Source organism: Vulpes lagopus, chromosome 1 (genome assembly GCF_018345385.1).
Source record: "Vulpes lagopus strain Blue_001 chromosome 1, ASM1834538v1, whole genome shotgun sequence".
Taxonomy (NCBI): Eukaryota; Metazoa; Chordata; class Mammalia; order Carnivora; family Canidae; genus Vulpes; species Vulpes lagopus.
Genome location: NC_054824.1, coordinates 170971794 through 170985446, shown reverse-complemented (window position 1 = coordinate 170985446; position 13653 = coordinate 170971794). Strand labels below are relative to the sequence as shown.

General features: G+C 50.8%; 1 protein-coding gene across 2 annotated transcripts in view; it reads left to right on the top strand.

The window, feature by feature from the left end:
• The window catches only part of CACNA1E (calcium voltage-gated channel subunit alpha1 E), a 382345-nt gene that overhangs the window by 308570 nt on the left and 60122 nt on the right, over positions 1-13653 (top strand). For both annotated transcript variants that reach the window (XM_041773141.1, XM_041773134.1), the window contains exons 20-26: positions 387-443; positions 1538-2188; positions 2607-2920; positions 5985-6144; positions 7290-7419; positions 8153-8212; positions 8989-9095. In XM_041773141.1, the coding sequence (XP_041629075.1) occupies positions 387-443; positions 1538-2188; positions 2607-2920; positions 5985-6144; positions 7290-7419; positions 8153-8212; positions 8989-9095 (1479 nt within the window). The remainder of the gene's footprint in view (positions 1-386; positions 444-1537; positions 2189-2606; positions 2921-5984; positions 6145-7289; positions 7420-8152; positions 8213-8988; positions 9096-13653) is intronic.

Sequence of the window (13653 nt, the reverse complement as noted above, 5' to 3'; positions counted from 1 at the left end):
AGACATAACTGGGGGAAATACAACTCTCGTCCAAGTTTGTAGGGTTTCCAGAATAGATCTCTGAAGGCTATCTAGGGGCCAGTATGAGTGCCAGTGGGGCATGATGATGGAGCACCTGAAGCTGTATACTCCCATGACATGATATATCCTTTGCGTCTGCATGTATGCTTCAAACCCTGGACCCATATGTTTGCACACAATAAGGAACGAAAGGTCACTCCCTTGGCAAGTTGAAGGTTGGGAGCCTACAGAGGGCAGCAGGCATGTGGAGAACGTACGGGCACGTAGAGGACTCCGAGCCTCTTCTTGAACACTGGCTGGTGGCTGTGGGGCTTGTGGTTCCTAGAGGTTGGGGTGAACTGAACCTGTTCGTTTTTCTTTCCCAGAAGAGACAGAAGGAGAAGACACCACATGTCGATGTGGGAGCCACGCAGCAGCCACCTGTATGTGTGTACCGGTCTGCGTGTTTGTGAGTGGTTCCGTGTGTGTGTGTGTGTAGGGACACCGTGTCTCTGTTCTCGCCACAGACAAAGTGGCAGCGGGTGTGCATGTCAGCGCGTGCCGCGGTGTGTGCGTGTGTTCCGTGCACATGGTTTGTGGACGCTATACTCTGCACCTTTCAACATGTGCTTGTTTCAATGTGTGTGTCTAAGGTATGTGACCCCGTGTGTCGTTCACTCCTCTGTGCGGCCCGTGAGTGGGCACGCGTTGGTGCGGGTACTTCGTGTCGGTGGGTGTGCCTTTCACGTGGGCCCACGTGCGGGCCTCAGCGAGGATGCGTGTGGGCACATGTGAGTGAAAGTGTAGGGTGACCGCCCCTCGGCCCCTGTGAGCCCACTCCCGTGCGCTCTCCTGGGCGTGTCACATTTGCGTGTGCCTGCTGCCACGTGAATGCCCACTGAGGCCCCCGAGCTGAAATGTTCAGCAGTGGTTTTGAGGATGAGCGGCTGGTGTCTGCACACGCAGTCCTCAGGTTTTTATTAGCTGTTGGGGATCCATGGCACTCTTGCTCTTTGAGGGTGATGCCAACGTGGGTCTGCTTGTCGCGGTCGCCAGCCCTCCTCTGCTAGGATCCAGCCTGTGCTACCCCAGCTGTAACCTGAGGTGCAGAGGACAGGGAGAACAGGAGGAAGAAAGGTCCCTGACCTGGAATTAAGGGCCAGTGGTGAGCGTGAGCACAGGGTGGGTGCAGGTGGATGGATGCCCTCAGAACAAAGGAGAACAGGGGTGTGCAGACCCGGTGAGTCCTGGGCTGACCCCCTGCCCCGGCACTCGACTACTGCAGAGCAGGGATTGGAGTGGGAAGCCCCACATGCTAGGAGGCACTGGTCCGACCACCTACTTGCGTGTGGCCCACTCTGCTATCTCTCTGTGCTTCCTGTCTGCAGGTCCTGGGCTCTCCCGTTTGCTGCCCTGCCCCCCATGTGTCCCGCCCCTTTCCCATGGCCGCTGAGGGCTGGTCTACACCCCAGTGGCTCCCTCCCTGGCCCTCAGCTGTTGGGTTCTGACCTAGTCCTCACCGTCTCCCCTTTGGCAGGAGGGAGCGGAGGCGCCGGCACCACATGTCGGTGTGGGAGCAGCGCACCAGCCAGCTGAGAAGGCACATGCAGATGTCCAGCCAGGAGGCCCTCAATAAAGAGGAGGCCCCACCGATGAACCCCCTCAACCCCCTCAACCCGCTGAGCCCCCTCAACCCGCTCAACGCCCACCCCAGCCTCTACCGGAGACCCAGGCCTATTGAGGGTCTGGGCCTGGGCCTGGAGAAGTGTGAGGAGGAGCGCATCATCAGCCGCGGGGGGTCCCTCAAGGGGGATGGAGGGGACCTGTCGAGTGCCCTGGACAACCAGAGGAGCCCTTTGTCCCTGGGCAAACGGGAGCCACCATGGCTGGCCAGGCCCTGTCATGGGAACTGTGATCCGACCCAGCAGGAGGCTGGGGGAGGGGAGACCGTGGTGACCTTCGAGGACCGGGCCAGGCACAGGCAGAGCCAGCGGCGCAGCCGGCACCGTCGTGTCAGGACGGAAGGCAAGGAGCTCTCCTCCACCTCCCGGAGCAGGTCTGTCAGCCAGGAGCGGAGTCTGGATGAGGGGGTGCTCACCGACGGGGAGAAGGAGCGAGAGCCCAGGGGCAGCCATGCAGGCAAAGAACCCACCATCCAGGAAGAAGACAGAGGCCAAGACTTAAGGAGGTAAGCTGGTCACAGGAGTGCCCTGGAGGCCTACAGCACTGCTGAGGTGTAACCCCATTTGACCCTCAGTTTTCTTTCCTTTTATAAAATGGAGAAGATGCTAATGCACCCTTTATAAGGTATGTGTATATGAAAGGTCATGGACTCTGTGCCCTTGAAAACCAGGGTCTGTTCTTCTAGGGCATCTCCTGTTGGGAGCGGGTCATGGACGGATGGACAGGCATAAGGCATGGACACTGCCTGTGGGTCTCAGCTCCCCCTGCCTGGGTGGGTAGAGGTGGGAGGCAGCAGTTGCCATGCTCTCTCCCTCAAGGATCCTTGGGCTTCCCGCACCCTTCCCTCTTGCCTGGCTCACCAGCCACTTTAGAATAGCTTCTTAAGATCTAAGCCCCAGCTGTCCCCTCCTCTGTTCCTATAGGACGAACAGTCTGATGGTGCCCAGAGGCTCTGGGCTGGCAGGAGCCCTCGATGAGGCCAACACACCCCTAGTCCTGCCCCACCACGATCTGGAAGTGGGGAAGGACACGGTGCTGACGGAGCAGGAGCCAGAGGGCAGCAGCGAGCAGGCCCTGCTGGGGGATGTGCAGTTGGACATTGGCAGGGTCATCAGCCAGAGTGAGCCTGACCTCTCCTGCGTCACAGCCAACACAGACAAGGCCACCACCGACAGCACCAGCGTCACCGTCGCCATCCCTGATGTGGGCCCCTTGATGGACTCAACTGTGATTCACAGTGAGAATGCAGTCCCTGACTCCCTTCCCCCTCACCACCCATCCCAATTGGGGCTGGGGACAGTGGTGGCCCTGGAGTCACCCAGTAGAACTGCGTGAGAAACACCACGAGCAGGATGAAATCATTCTACAGCAAGTAAATGATAGCAGTAGATTTATCTCGGTTTATGGCAAATATAAGTTAGAATTTTCTCCTGTCTTAAGCTTTACCCATAAAATTTCCCTCAGCCTTGGCCCCTGTGACCACTATAAAGACTTCAGAGGGATCACATGTGGTTTTGTTCCCAGATATCTATTCAGCTCCTTAACTTACCATGTAAATATTTGGTGGTGGTCTCCAGGATCTCCACATGCCCTGTTGCCCGGACAGCTTAGGGAACCTCTGGTGGAGCAGGTGATGGCCCGGATCTGCTTGGTGTGTGGCTTCCACAAACCTCGGTTTCTCCCAAGGCTTCAGTTTGTCAACCCTAGAGTGAAAGCATTGAGTTGGGTGATCCCTGAGGTCTTTCTCAGCTCTAACAGTTTATGAAGCTATTACTCTTATCTACTCCTTTCTCCAAGGAGCTTTCATTTAGTGTTTATCCCACATCCCTCAGGCGGTAGATGTTAATCTCCAGACCTCAAAAGGAAAAGACAAAAATCACTGGACCTACCCTCCCCATCCCCACCCCAAGCTCACTCTTATCCTGGCTTCAACTCCATTCCTTTTCCTACCCTAACCTCACCCCTATCCCAGCCCTAACCCTAATCTCCACCCCTGTTTCTACCCTAACCCTATTCCTGCCCTAAGCCTACCCCCACCCCTTCTCCCCCAGCCTTATTCCCTCTCTAACTCTCACCCCACCCCTATTGCTGCATTAATCCCATCTTCTGTCTCATGGCCACAGAATTGTTACCAGAGGATTCAACCCTTGCTTCTTGCTTCTTTTCTTCCCTGACTTTTTCCTTATTTTACTGTTTGCATAGAACAGTCTTCTCCTTTCCTTGTTTTTCTTTCTTTTTTATGTATATTTTTATTGGAGTTTGCCAACATATAGTAGAACACCAAGTGCTCATCCCATCAAGTGCTCCCTTCAGTGCCCATCACCCAGTCACCTCATTCCCCCACCCACCTCCCCTTCCACTATCCCTTGTCCGTTTCCCAGAGTTAGGAGTTTCTCATGTTTTGTCACCTCCCTGTTTTTCTCTTTCTTTTTTTAATTTATTATTATTTTTTAAATAAATTTATTTTTTATTGGTGTTCAATTTGCCAACATATAGAATAACACCCAGTGCTCATCCCATCAAGTGCCCCCCTCAGTGCCTGTCACCCATTCACCCCCACCACCTGCCCACCTCCCCTTCCACCACCCCCAGTTCGTCTCCCAGAGTTAGGAATCTCTCATGTTCTGTCTCCCTTTCTGATATTTCCCACTCATTTTTTTTCCTTTCCCCTTTATTCCCTTTCACTATTTTTTATATTCCCCAAATGAATGAGACCATATAATGTTTGTCCTTCTCTGATTGACTTATTTCACTCAGCATAATACCCTCCAGTTCCATCACGTTGAAGCAAATGGTGGGTATTCGTCATTCCTAATGGCTGAGTAATATTCCATTGTATACATAGACCACATCCTCTCTATCCATTCATCTTTCGATGGACACCGAGGCTTCTTCCATAGTTTGGCTATTGTGGACATTGCTGCTATAAACATCGGGGTGCAGGTGTCCCGGCGTTTCACTGCATCTGTATCTTTGGGGTAAATCCCCAGCTGTGCAATTGCTGGGTCGTAGGGCAGGTCTATTTTTAACTCTTTGAGGAACCTCCACACAGTTTTCCAGGGTGGCTGCACCAGTTCCCATTCCCACCAACAGTGCAAGAGGTTTCCCCTTTCTCCACATCCTCTCCAACATTTGTGGTTTCCTGCTTTTCTTCCTTGCACTGCTCCATCTCCATTCCTTCACCTTCTCTACACTTGGAATGCCAGGTCTACTTTAGAAAGTGAAATCTCCCATATCTAGTGCTCCTGAGGTTGACTTGGGCATGTCTCAAAATTTCAGACAACCTCTTTTGGTGTCTGTTTAATTTTATGCTCTAATAAGTGCTTTGGACCCTCTCTTATGAGAAACATTAAAAAGTTTTGACCTTCCTCTGTTCCTATTCTGGGACTAGTCGAAGGCCTTGGTCATAGGGAAGAGCATATGATCAGAGGGCTTTGGAGAAGTTACCTTTTGGAAGGACCCAGAAGGGGCCGGAACCTCAAAGGCTTGCCACTTGTGCAAGGCTCCAGGGTAGAGTCATTCACTGAAAGAGAACAGTGGGAGAGGTTGACTGCATCCCTGGCCCCACTCAGGTACTTTCTGCCTCTCTGCCCCTTATGCCACACTGTGACTTGCCTGTGGAAACTGAGGGTGGTGGCCCAAGAGCTCCACGCAGCCCCTGGCTCCTTCATCCTCCTCGCTAGAATGCTGTCACGGTCGCATATAGGCATGAATATTGCATTGCCATTTCAACATTAATCATGAGTGGAACAAGCACAGCCAGGAACTCAGCCGCAAACAGAATAATGGTTTCTTAAAATCTTCCATTGCAGTGTGATATCACCAAAAGGATACAGGATTTTGATTTGGGAACTAGCTGTTATGATGTAAGTAAGGATAGGTACTTGAATTCCCTGAACTTTAGTTTTCCTGTCTGTATAATGGGCAGAATGCATGCTGCTCAGGGTGTATGGATGTGAACATTCAATAAGTGAATATAGGCAAAGGACCTAGATTTTAGGTATAAGGAAACTTTGCAAACTTTACAACAGAAACAATCATCCTGTTCCCTGGGAAACATGATCGTTATTTATATGGCACAAAAGGTTATACCACATAAAATGAGGGTGAGGGTCTGGCGAGAATGAGAGCAAGGGCTTAACTCAGTGCAATAGCCAACACCTCCAGTGTTTGTAGGGTCCCCGGCTAGACATCTTCCTACAAACCTCTCCCCTCCTCTCTGTCCATCCTCATGGAAAATAAAGGGCGCCATTCTCACATGCGGCGAGGTTTCTGATGATCTCAACATGTTCCTTTTGTAGTTAGCAACAAAACTGATGGAGAAGCCAGTCCCTTGAAGGAGGCTGAGATCAAAGAGGAGGAGGAGGAAATGGAGAAGAAGCAGCAGAAGAAGGAGAAGCGTGAGACAGGCAAAGCCATGGTGCCCCACAGCTCTATGTTCATCTTCAGCACCACCAACCCGTAAGGCACCCTCCCATCGCTTCCCCTTCAGTGCCAGGGTTAGAGCCAGGGCAGGTTGATGACAAGAGGGAGAGATGAGGGTCCATCCGTCTTTCTGATCCTCCTTAGCGGACTATGGCCAGACATCTGAAACATGCAGTGTGCTCACTGGTGGAGGGGGGTCATGAGATTGAACAGCCTCTGAGCTCTGTGCTAAGTCTGAAGAGTAATTTAAGACAGGGAAGTGTGAGAAACATCATGAGAAGAGGACCTTGTACCTCTTATTTGGTCAGTAGGTTGTGTGGGGGCGGGGTAGGAGGAAGGAAATCTACTCAAGATGTGTCACCAAATATTTCAGGGGTGGGTAGAACTGAGAATATGGAGCCTAGAATAAATAGATCATTCACTAGAGTTTAAGAGTACTGGTCCCACTGCCCCATATGTGGATTTTGAAATGGGCATGTTCCTCAAAGCAGAGGTAAGGGCATGAGATGGAGGTGGCAGAGAAGATTCTAGAAGGTTAGACTGAGCTTCCTTTTGCCCTGGAAATGAGCAAGATATACACATAGACTGGCTTCTGAGGCTAGGAAGACAAAAAGGTTTTCACTGAGCACACAGGCAGTATTCAGGCAGGGCTCTGGGAAGGAAGGAATTTGGGCTAAGGTATATCAGGTCACCAAGTCCAGAATACAGTCTAGAGAATATAATTACTTTAATCAGAATACGTGAGGCTCATGGAAATATATTGCTGCTGTCATTAGGAATCTTAAAATCAAGGTTCACTTTTATGTTTCTGGGTTCTTCTGATTTCCTTGCTATGTTCCGGTTTCTGTACGGTGGGAGAGTAGACATTGAGATACAGTGGAGGGCACCACGAATCTATGCCGAGTGCGTGCAGTCTGATGCTGGCTGCTCCCATGGCTCAGACGTGCCTACAGATAATGTATCTTGGCTTGCATACTGCAGCCTCTAACCAATCTGATTACCTTCTCCCACGGGAGCTTTAAATCAAGGGTGGTGCCTGAGAAATTAAATTGCTTTCCCCATGGCTTCCTCTGGCCAGGGCCTGGCTGTCTGGAAGAGGCTGATGTGCATGAGGGCGGGGAGTTAAGGCACAGGGATGGGCGGGAAGCCGAGGCAGCTCAGCTGGCTCCTGCGCCCCACAGGATTCGCAGGGCCTGCCACTACATCGTGAACCTGCGCTACTTTGAGATGTGCATTCTCCTGGTGATCGCCGCCAGCAGCATTGCCCTGGCAGCTGAGGACCCCGTCCTGACCAACTCGGAGCGCAACAAAGTGGGTTCACGGGAGCCGTTTGCCAACCTCCGTAATGCCCTGGTACCCACCCCCATCCCTGCCCCTTCCCATCCTGGTATTAAAGGTGAACTAAGGAAGGTTCCTGGGGAAATGAGGAAGGGTTAAGAAGTGGCCCCTTCCTGTTCCTTGGGGCAAAGTATGGACCACGTCATGATCAGCCCCTTGTCCCCACTCCCCACTCCCCAGCCACGCCACATGCTGATGCTTCAGCAGTGCGCCCTAGATCCAGAGCAAGCTGGTCTTTGCAGCCACCCAGGGCTTGTATGGGGGTTGGTCTGATGTATGGTCAAGAGGGATGTGCCTGAATTTGGGGGAGCTGAAACCCTACCCCAGGGAGCTGAGACATCTCTTGGAGGTCCCAAGGGTATATGTCAGGAGATATGAGGGAGTTGGGGAGGATTGGAACTGATGAGGATTCCAGGTCCTGAGGTGAGGGAAAGATTTTGTGGGGTAATTGAGACCCAGGGAATTAAGTTCTGGCCAAGGGGGAGGAAAGAGCCAAGGACTGGCCATCAGGTCCTGAGGCTATAGCAGAACACACGGCACCTCTCCTCCCTGTGCCCGACTAGCAGTTACAATCCCAAGCTTCTCTTCTGAGGTAGAAATGAGCTGGGGCAGGGATGCAGGACTGCACGTGTGTGGGTAGGCAGAAGGCTCTATAGCCTGGTGGCCACACATGATCCTCTTCCCCTTCACCATATGTGTCTTACAGGTCCTGAGGTATTTTGACTATGTTTTCACTGGCGTGTTCACCTTTGAGATGGTTATAAAGGTAAAAACCTCCATAGAAAAGCTGGGTTCTCCAGGGTTTGGATGGGACCTAGGTCTGCCCCTTCAGTATGGGGTCCTTCCCCAGTGCTGCCACCTACCAGCCAATGACAGACCTCGGTAGGGCCTCTGGCGACCCCTCTTCTGGCCTCAGAATTTAATGAAGTTTGTCCTGACCAGACTTCATGGCACAGTGTGACTCTGTGGATCTGTTTAGACTGGGGCAGATCTGTGGGTATGGCCCAAGGGGGAGCCAGGCCAGCTCTCAGGCAGGCAGTAGGGGTGCAGACAGATGTGGGGATGGTCTTTGCCTCTCCAGTGCACTCCCTGGTTTATGCCAAGGCAAAGGGTCAGGTAGGGGCGAATCTTCCTCGACTCCATGTAGTCCCGTCTGCAGTCATTGCTTACCAGTCCATTCCCCACCGCCCTAACACCCCACAGTTCTGTCTTGTTCATAGCCTCTCCCATCTGGAGTTTTCCCATCTGTGCATATGTGGTGATGCCTGGTGCTCTGAGCCACTAATTGAAAGAGGAATGTGGCAGGGTTCTGTGAGAGCCAAGGAGTCTAGTTGAACCCTGGTGGCTATGACAAGGGACCTTGGGCTTCATAGTTAGGTGGAGAGAGCCTGTAGGACCTGTCCTCCTGCTCTTCAGGTCCTTGTGCAGGGTTGATTGTGGAGACAATGGCAATAGAGGCATTGTCCCAGGGAACAATGAGTTCTGGGTGTGTTGCCAGCACCTGTGGGCTCATCCATGGTTGTTCATGTCCTTCTTCTTCAGATGATAGACCAGGGCTTGATCCTACAGGATGGGTCCTACTTCCGAGACCTGTGGAACATCCTGGACTTTGTGGTGGTGGTTGGTGCATTGGTGGCCTTTGCTTTGGCGTAAGTGTTACTCTTTCTTCTTGTTCAATTTCCTGTTGTCCCTTGTTCCTGAAACTCTGACTGATTTGAGGCCTTCTCAAGGCCAGGTTCACTCCAAGTGGTGCCAAAGAAAGCTGCCCTGGAAATCTGCTTCCCACTTGCCCTCTGTGGTACTCCTGGGAGCCTTATAGCTTCAGCTCACATGCCCTAAGTGGTAGCACTGGTGTCGGAGGAGCTGGGGGTGGGGGGTGATCCCTAGGGAGAAGTCAGAGGCCCTGGAGTTCCTTTCTTGGAGATGAATAAACATAGGCAGGTCCTCACCCATGTGGGCAGTGCCTCCGTGGGCTCAGGGAGGGACCCAGGGGACAGCTCATGTACCCTTTCATTTCTTGGTTATGTCAAACAAAGGATCAGCTTGGAAGACAAATGCAGAAGAGAGAACAAAGTTGAGATTACAGAACCTTGAGTATGAGAAGATTCTCTGCTCATGAGCAGCGGGACCCCAGAGGTATTTTCTAGACCTAAGGACCATGTTAACACGTTTAACTCAGGAACGTAAGACTTTCGCAGCTTCCTTGATAATGCACTGAGGAAAACAGTCTTAAACCATTCAGGTGACTAAACCATGCTCATTACATTTGGGGAGTTTTTTTTTTCCCAAACATTGATCCACCTGTAGCAGGTTTGCAACTGCATTCTGACATTTCCCGTGGCATCCAGGCAAGGAAGGGGATGTCATGGCCCTCCAGGGTAGAGCTAGGACATGTGCACGGTCAGGGCCTTCTCCCTGAGCTGGTGTGTAGAGTGCCCAGAAGATGAACAACAGCCGTGTGGGCTCTTTCTGTACCTCGTTGCACTGCTAGATGAGTTTCACCCTTTTCCAGGTGGCATGGCCGACTTCCCTGCAGCCTCTCCAAGTACAAGAGAGAGCTGAGGCATCTGAGCAGGTCCGGCTGCTGCACTGTAAGGAAGCAGAAGGAAAGCATTTGGGAGTTGTTGTCAGTGATAGCAAAACTGCCGCATAAGTTTGACCTTCCCAGGTCCGAGGGGTCAGAAAGGGCTCATCCATCCCCCTCTCCTCCCCAAACACCCATTAGCTTCTGTTTCTGTCCATCCTGGCAGAGAAAGAAGTGGGATGAAAGTTAGGAAGGAATATTCCCCAAGTGGCTGTGGGGTGGGGAGCTCTCTGTAGATGCTCTGGAGATGAAAGGTCTCCAGCTGTCCTCAGAACTTAAGATCTTCCAGAACCTAGAAGTGGGCTCTTTGCATTGCTGTCCCAGCCATGGGGGACCCTCCAAAGGGGAGAGCCAGGTTGAATGTGGCTGGTGACTGTGGGCTGGGCTGGCAGGACAGTTTCAGTATACCTTGTCCCCCGTGGACACCAGTATATTAACCCCCCACCACTAGAGTGACATGGAATCGAATCACCTGTGTCTCTTACAACAAGAAAGCCTCCTATTAGACATGGCTAAGCTATTTCCAAGGAAATTTCACAAATGCATGATATTTTCCCAAAAATTCTCACCTCAAGATAAAAATCAAGGCAAGTCTGACTCTCTACCGAGGGGACTCCCAGCTCCTCTTCCTCCTTCTTAGAAAAAGGCATTAAAGTCTTTTTCCCAAGGAGGCCTACTTACTTTGTTAAGGATAAATATCATCCTGGAGTTTTTAAAAGGTCAAGTTCCCTTCTCATTTTATCAATTCATTTGCATATATTATTCACCATATTGTTCTTCTTTCTTATTTTGATCTCCTTAAAGTAGTTTGTCTCTCTTTGAGGAAGCAAAAGACAAGGATGGAGAAGTATATGGGAAAGAACCCTCCCCATCTTTAGGAAGAATAGAGCTCATGAGGGCAACAGGGCAGAGTGGGAGGCAGGTGTGGGCTATGGACTCACGCAGGCCCTGCTTTGAATCACAGCCACTCTACTTACCTGCACCATGTCCTAGAGCAACATAGCAAGAATAGTAACCCTCTTAACCTCAGTTTTCATTTATGAAATGGAGTCAAAATTATGTGTGTGGAGCATTTAGCACATAAGCCTGGTGCAGTGTGAATGATCAATAAATGTTAATTCCCTTCCTTATCCTTCCATTCTCTCATCACATCCTGAAGTCCAAATATTGGAGCCAAGTATGTGTTGGTATATAACGTGTGCAAATAGTTGAAGATGAACGCAGGCTGGTTTCCATGACTTGGTTGTTTTACACACACACATACACACCCTGTGCCTGGTAACCAGGCAGGTATGTAGGTGCCCATGCGGAGGAGGTACATTTTAGAGGAAGCCTCTGCATGCCTGCCCCATGTCCACAGCCCATCTGTTTCTCCTCAGATCCAGAGTGATAACAGTGGGCTGGAGGGTTGTCATCTATCTTGTTCTTTTTTTGTGCCCTTTGAAAACATGGCGGTGGTGGCTTTGGTGCTGGTGGCAGGGGAAGCCTTAACAGCCCCGGAACCGAAGCCTCTCTGTTGGTCCTCAGACCAGGTACAGTGCAGGGAACCCCAAGAATCCCCTGGTTCTGGGGTCCACACTTATGTGATGGATTGAGTTATGATCCATCACTTGCTTTTAGTGATGTCACTTCCTGAACTTTTTCTTAATTTCCCTGGAAATGTAAATAGTACTTGCTCACCCTTCTCCATCCACTCTTTTGTTACCATCCTTCCAAGCTGGCCATGCACATTTCCACTCCCCTTTCTCCTGCTCATGGAACAGGCTCACACCCCTGTCCTCTGGCCTTTCTCACATTGCTGAGGTCCAGGTAATGCTTTCTCTCGCTCATGCACCATGCTTCCTAACTCTCTTCTCTCCCCTTCCGCATTAAGGGCACCAGAGAATTCAGCTCTCCCATCACTTTGGTAGGGTTGGCCAGGGTCCCATCTGCCAGCAGAGTGAGGGCCCGGCCTGGGGCAGATAGCAGAAGGGAGCCTGTGTTGCACTGCTGGGCCATGGTACGGGGCTCAAGCCAACAAGAGGCCAAATGTGGGGTTTTCTGCAGGCTTTTCAAGGACCTCCCTCCTTGCAGTTGCAGCTTTCATCGTTATAACCCATATATTTACCCCTGGGAATGCCTACCATTCAGAGATGACTTTACTCCTCCTGCCCTGTCTCTCTCTCCTCCTTTTGAGGAGAGGCTACTACAGAGGCTTCTGCTCAGGCTGGTGCTCAGTTTGAGCAGAGTTGTTGATGATTGTCATGGTAACATGTTCACATGATGCCTCAGAAGTCAGAGGTGACTTGGCATCCCTTTTACCGCTACCAGCCAGGATCTTCTCAGAACCCAACCCAAGTCTCGAGAGCAATACCCCTAACCAAGGGGAGGGAATGGCCTGTAGCTGAATTCTCAAAGAAAGCTGCGTGGTCCCCTGAGCCCTCCTGCAGAGATCTGCACTGCCATCATGTATGTTTTCTATAAGCATATATGTTGTTTATGTAGTGGCTGAAGAGAACTCTCTATTCTTCTATAGCTGCATACCTCAAGTGAAGGGATTCTTTATAATGTAAACCTGACAAATTCTGTTTGGGAACTTTATTATTGACTTTTGAGGAGGAAGGGAAGGGGATTTATTTTCTAAGTATGAGCATACCAGGAAATGAGGAAATAAATGGAAAGATACTCCTATTGCAACTTTCCTGTTCCTCCCAGCACACTTTTACATTATAAAGCATTTATAAGAACACTCAGGTCTCCTGCCTTCAGCCAGATACCTGTATAGAGATATGGGCAGAGTTTTGGCAGAAGTTGGGTATGTTTCTCCCTCATTCCACTGCTCTCACAACACCCCACTTTCTGGGCCATATGGAGACACAGAGTGTTTGCCAACTATAAATGTCCTGACTCTGCCTTTTCCTCCTTGAGGTTTCAAGAAAAGTCTGGTGAGTGACTGGATCTATGAAACCTTTCTCTTTTATCTTTTTCTAACTGAAAAAGAGGGATTCTTCTGTTTGAGAATTATTTTACACTGAAGGGCCAGCAGCTGCTTTTCCCAGTTTCCTCATACTCTGTTGCCATCGTGTCTGCCTCCCAGCCTCCTGGGTGGGAAAACAAAGATGGTTCCAGCCTTGGCATTTCTGGGTATCTGCACATCAGGTACATTCCCTCACTTTGGGGCATCCTGCCAGAGTCAGCTGCCTTATAGGGAAGCCACGTGGCCACGACGTCAAGTTGAGTTCATGAGCCTTATGGGACTGTGCACAGTGATGATGGTGCCATCTGGCCCTTGGGTTTTGCATCTTAAATGTCTAGTGAAGGGATTTGGACAGACAGCTGGGCAGAGACAGCATCTCTGGAGGAAAGGCAGGAGAGTACTGGGGTGGATGTGTGTGTGTGTGTGATCCTGCACTCCAACCCAAGCCCCTCATCCTCTTCATTCTCATTCCTCTACAGCATGTTATTTGACTGGTTCAAATTAAGTCACCAGGTGAGCTACCCTGGATTAGATTCTAACTAGTAAGCTCACAACTTATAATGGGTTGTCAACACAATTTAAAAGAAAAATAGCAATTCTGCTCTTACCTCCTCCCCCATCTGGGGCCTGTGCATCAGTCAGAGTCATGTAGGCTCTCTGGCAGCTG